The 5,680-nt window shown below is 46.7% G+C and overlaps 1 protein-coding gene across 1 annotated transcript in view; it reads right to left on the bottom strand.

Moving 5' to 3' along the window:
• Positions 1–2,258, bottom strand: part of LOC106527884 (inositol 1,4,5-trisphosphate receptor type 3-like) — a gene marked incomplete in the record, with an annotated part of 53,790 nt that extends 51,532 nt beyond the window's left edge. Inside the window, 1 exon segment of the mRNA XM_014022895.1 lies at positions 1,815–2,258. Within this exon segment, the coding sequence (XP_013878349.1) occupies positions 1,815–1,906 (92 nt within the window).
• Positions 2,259–5,680: the final 3,422 nt, after the last annotated feature.

Below are 5,680 nucleotides of genomic sequence, written 5' to 3'. Positions count from 1 at the left end.
TGATTCAGTCTGTGTGAAACCTGTAAACCTGATTCAGTCTGTGTGAAACCTGTAAACCTGATTCAGTCTGTGTGAAACCTGTAAACCTGATTCAGTCCGTGTGAAACCTGTAAACCTGATTCAGGGCCCTGAACGCTGGGAGAACTCCTCCTAACTGAACCAGTGTCAGAATAAAGATCCAGAGACATGGTGCCGCCCAGCAGACGTGTCGGGTCAGGCAGAACCCAAGGTAGGAACCAGACAGAAAACAGGTTAGAAACCAGGCAGAAAACCAACAAAACCAGGCAGAAAACTAACAAAACCAGGCAGAAAACTAACAAAACCAGGCAGAAAACAGGTTAGAAACCAGGCAGAAAACCAACAAAACCAGGCAGAAAACTAACAAAACCAGGCAAAAAACTAACAGGAACCAGGTTAGAAACCAAGGTAGAAACCAGGCAGAAAACCAACAAAACCAGGCAGAAAACAAACAGGAACCAGGCAGAACTCAAGGTAGAAACCAAGTTAAAAACCAGGCAGAAACAAAGCAGGATCCAGAGAGAGAAACCAGGCAGAAAACAGGTTAGAAACCAGGCAGAAAACTAACAGGAACCAGACAGAAACAAAGCAGGATCCATTGAGAGAAACCAGGCAGAAAACAGATTATAAACCAGGCAGAAAACAGATTATAAACCAGACAGAAAGCTAACAGGAACCAGGCAGAACCCAAGGTAGAAACCAGGCAGCAACGGTACAGAAAGAAACCAGGCAGGAACAACGTTAGAAACCAGGTTATAACCAAGCAGGAACAAGGCAGGAACCAAGTTAGAAAGCAAAGTAGAAACCAGGCAGGAACCAGGCAGAAACAAGGCAGGATTGAGGGAGGAACAAGACAAGAACCAGGTTAGAAACCAAGTTAAAAACAAGGTAGAAACCAGGCAGAAACCAGATTATAAACCAGACAGGAACCAGGTTTAAACCAGGCAGAAAAAAGACAGAAAACAGGCAGGACCGAGAGGGAAATGAGGCAAGAACCAGTCAGAAACCAGTCAGAAACCAGACAGGGACCAGGCAGAAACAAGGCAGGATTGAGAGGGAAACAAGACAAGAACCAGGTTAGAAACCAAGTTAAAAACAAAGTAGAAACCAGGCAGGACCAAGAGAGAAAACAGGCAGGGACCAGGTAAGACCGACAGGGAAATGAGGCAAGAACCAGTCAGAAACCAGTCAGAAACCAGTCAGAAACCAGGCAGAAACCAGTCAGAAAGGTTTTGTGTGTTGTTCTTCAGCTCCTCAGAGACTCCCGGAGCTGACCTTCAGTTTCAGACAAAAACATCTGAAGCTTCCCTGTTTTATTACAAACTAACACGTTACCAGCTGCAGCTGAGGTCAGAGTTCAGACTCTGTCCTGTTAGTAAAATATCACCTGAGCCTGAGGACAGGTCTGAACTCAAGCAGCACAGCTGACCCAAACACAGCTCACACTTTAACCCTGTTTTACAGAGAATCAGCTGGAATGTGGTGTGGCAGCTGTTGTTGCTCTTCTTTAGGCTGTTCACACAACTCAAGCTGTACTTTATTTTGAAAGGACTTTAAAGTGGAACCGATGGATGATGATGATGATACACGTGTTGGACCAGAACCGGTCCTTTCAGTCCATCTGTCATCTTCCAGAACCATCAGGTTTTTACATTAGCTTTTTAAAAGATCTGATAAAACTTTTTTAATTTAAAGTAACTTTAAACTGTAGTTGTTGTTGTGTTTATCTGATCTTCAGAATAAAAGATGTTTTATTTCGTTTTAAAGGAGTTTTTCTGATTTGGATCAGAACTCACCCCAGGGTGCTGATGAACCCGTTCACAGAACCCTCTGCGTACAGAGACACGATGTCTCCGATGTGGAGGAAACTGGACGCAGAGTCCGACATCCTGCAGCCGAACCCACTCCTCCGGCACCGGCGACGAGCTGCAGGTTCGACCCGGTCCGCTCCGGGCTGCCCCTCCCCTCCGAACCTGCAGAAAGTTCTGCTGCAGCAGCGGAGGTCCGAGTCCTCAGGTCCGACCCGCCTCAGCCCGACTCACAGCCCGGTTCTGCATGGCACCGGACCGGGAACGGGTCCGAGGAAAGTCCGGAGAAACCAGGTCCTGGAAACAGCTGGAGGGGAGAAGGACGTGCAGCAGAACCTCTGAGGTGGACCTGCAGGTTCAGAACCAGAACCACTCAGTGTGGACCTGCAGGTTCAGAACCAGAACCACTCAGTGTGGACCTGCAGGTTCAGAACCAGAACCACTCAGTGTGGACCTGCAGGTTCAGAACCAGAACCACTCAGTGTGGACCTGCAGGTTCAGAACCAGAACCACTCAGTGTGGACCTGCAGGTTCAGAACCAGAACCACTCAGTGTGGACCTGCAGGTTCAGAACCAGAACCACTCAGTGTGGACCTGCAGGTTCAGAACCAGAACCCTCCTCGTGAAGGCAAAGGGTCGAACTGTGCATTAAAAGCAGGAAATGAGTCAACGAGAAACTGCTGCAGGCACGTGCGCGTGCACGGCAGTGACACGTGCACGGCAGTAACACGCGCACACTCAGACAGTCTGGTCCTGACTCAGCAACAGGTTCGTAGAACCGAACCCACGTCAGGTTTTACTGAGTAAATTCTTCACTTTGGACAAAAAAAAAGTTTTAAAAGTTGGTTAAAAACTCCAGAACCGGAAGCAGAACCTGTGCGGTCCAAACAGCTGAACAGAGCGTCCAGAACGTGTCTGTTTGCTCAGTTTGTTCAAACTTTAAACTTCAGACCTGAGAACCTGATCAAGCCCCGCCCACACGCCCTGCAGGCTGTCAATCACAGACACGGTTCAGAACCAGGGATGGGCCACATGGTGCTGCTCATTTACACACATGAATAAAACTCATTTTAAAGTGTTTATTTGTAAATTTATCTTCATTAAACTGATATAACTGAACACATTTCAGCTCAAATACAGGATAAAAGTTATTTTGTTTAATAAATATGAAAACAAAATGTTTGAAGCAAACATAAAATATAAACTTACTTTAGCGATCTGAAGTATAATGACATAAAAGTCTGGTTCTGGTTCTGGTTCTGGTAAATGTTCTTGTGACTTCAGTAAATGTCTCATATTTAGCTTTGTGCAGCTTGTTGCAGTGGAGCCTTGTATTAAACACAGAGGTCCTCTGCTCTGTCAGCACAGAGTCTACCACCACCAACACAAACTGCTGGGACCGGACGGAAGTCACCCATGTGCCAGATGTGGTCCACGGGCCACCAGTTGTCCATCTGTGGTCTAAACTAAAAGTATTTAAATAAAGTTCTGACAAAAATAACAGAAACACAGAAAATAAAACGGTCAGGTGTAATTTTATACTTCATGAGGTAAATATACTTATTATTTACTGAGAGGGGCGGGGCTTAAAACTAGAAGACCACACTAGAGGGGGCTAGTTCTTTGTGGCTTCAACTTCCAACTACTGGTTTTGTTTCTAATATTCTGCATCTCAGGGGGTTACACTTCCTGTTTTGGAAAATGTACTTCCTGATCCTGCTGTGGATTGGGAAGAACTTGTTTTGTGAGTCTAGCTCCGCCCATTCAAAAAGGACACGCCCATTTGTGCTCTGCAGACTCCCCCAACTAGCAGAGACGGACGAGACGCTTCTGACTTGTTTTTACAAACTGGACCCAGTTAGACTCTGTCTGACTTGGTTAGACTCAGTTTGACTCAGGTTGACTCGGTCTGACCCAGGTTGACTTGGTTTGACCTGAGTTAAGTCTGTCTGACTTGGTTTGACTCGGGTTGACTAGGTTGGACTCTGACTTGGTTTGACCCGGGTTGGCTTGGTTCAACCAGGGTTAACTCTGTCTGACTCGGTTTGACCCTCACTTGACTAGACAGTTTGACTCAGGTTGAAACAGTCTGACTCAGATTGACTCGTGTGGACTCTGACTTGATTTGACTTGGTCTGACTCGGTTTGACCCAGGTAGACTTGGTTTGACCTGGGTTAACGCTGTCCAACTCGGTCTGACTCTGACTTGGTTTGATTTGGTTTGACCTGGGTTAATTCTGTCCGACTCGGTTAGACTCTGACTTGATTTGACTCAGGTTAACTCGGTTAGACTCAGTTTGACTCTGTCTGACTCGGTTAGACTCAGTCTGACTCGGTTTGTTGACTTGGTTCGACCCAGGTGAACTCTGTCTGACTCGGTTTGACCCGGGTTGACTTGGTTCGACCCGGGTTAACTCTGCCTGACTCGGTTAGACTCAGTTTGACTCAGGTTGAAACAGTCTGACTAAGTTTGACTCGGGTGGACTCTGACTTGATTTGACTCGGTTTGACCCAGGTTGACTTGGTTTGATCTGGGTTAACTCTGTCCAACTCGGTTAGACTCAGTTTGACTCAGTCTGACTCGGTTTGACCTGGGTTGACTTGGTTCGACCCGGGTTAACTCTGTCTGACTCGGTTAGACTCAGTTTGATTCGGTTTGACCCAGGTTGACTTGATTTGACCTGGATTAACTCTGACTCGGTTAAACTCAGTTTGACTCAGGTTGAAACAGTCTAAGATTGACTCGGGTGGACTCTGACTTGATTTGACTCGGTCTGACTCGGTTTGACCCAGGTTGACTTGATTTGACCTGGATTAACTCTGTCTGACTCGGTTAGACTCGGTTTGGCTTGGGTTGAGTCGGTTGGACTCTGACTCGGGTTGACTTGATTCAACGTGGGTTAACTCTGTCCGACTCYGTCTGACTCGGTCCGACTCGGTGCAGCCTCAGAGTCGTTCTGGGCGGTCCCGCTCACGTCCAGGTGCAGCAGCAGCTCAGAGCTCAGCAGGTCTCTGATTGGTCAGAGGCAGCTGTCAATCATGAATATGACCTCATCATGTTTAGACCCTGACAGCTGCAGCGTTTCTTTAATTGACTTTGAACACCTGTAAAACAGGCGACAGGTGAACCAACGCTGTGGTTCTGATGAGGTTCTGATCTCAGACAGAACCGGGCCAGATGTACTGAAGAAACGAGAAATAAAAACTTAATCTGATGTAAGAATCAAACTCTGTCAAATTTAACTATTAGAGTTATATAGTAGATAAATAATCCATGTTAATCTGCAGATTGAACACAATAATCTGGGGTCTGCTCGGCTGCAGGGAGTGAGTTTATGGTGACAGCTGTGTTTCCATGGTGATGGAGAAACCAGGAGAACGACTCGTTTGTTTCTGAGGCGTAAAACTTCCTGAAGGAGACTTCCTGTGTGAGTCCTCCGACACCAGAGCTGAAAACACACACGTCTAACAACACACACGTCTGACAACACACACGTCTGACAACAAACACGTCTGACAACAAACACGTCTGACAACAAACACGTCTAACAACACACACGTCTGACAACACACACATCTGACAACACACAGCTTCTTTACAGGTGAAATATAATCCTGACCTGAGATTTTACTGACAAACATGTCTCTGTGAGGACATGTCTCTGTGAGGACTCGTATGTCTCTGTGAGGACATGTTTCTGTGAGGACTCATATGACTGTGAGGACACGTCTCTGTGAGGACACGTCTCTGTGAGGACACGTCTCTGTGAGGACACGTCTCTGTGAGGACATGTCTCTGTGAGGACATGTCTCAGTGAGGACATGTGTGTCTCTGTGAGGACATGTCTCTGTGA

Source organism: Austrofundulus limnaeus, unplaced genomic scaffold (genome assembly GCF_001266775.1).
Source record: "Austrofundulus limnaeus strain Quisiro unplaced genomic scaffold, Austrofundulus_limnaeus-1.0 Scaffold347, whole genome shotgun sequence".
In the NCBI taxonomy this organism is placed as follows: domain Eukaryota; kingdom Metazoa; phylum Chordata; class Actinopteri; order Cyprinodontiformes; family Rivulidae; genus Austrofundulus; species Austrofundulus limnaeus.
The sequence above is the reverse complement of the archived record's forward strand: the minus strand, read 5'-3'. Positions and strand labels throughout refer to the sequence as shown.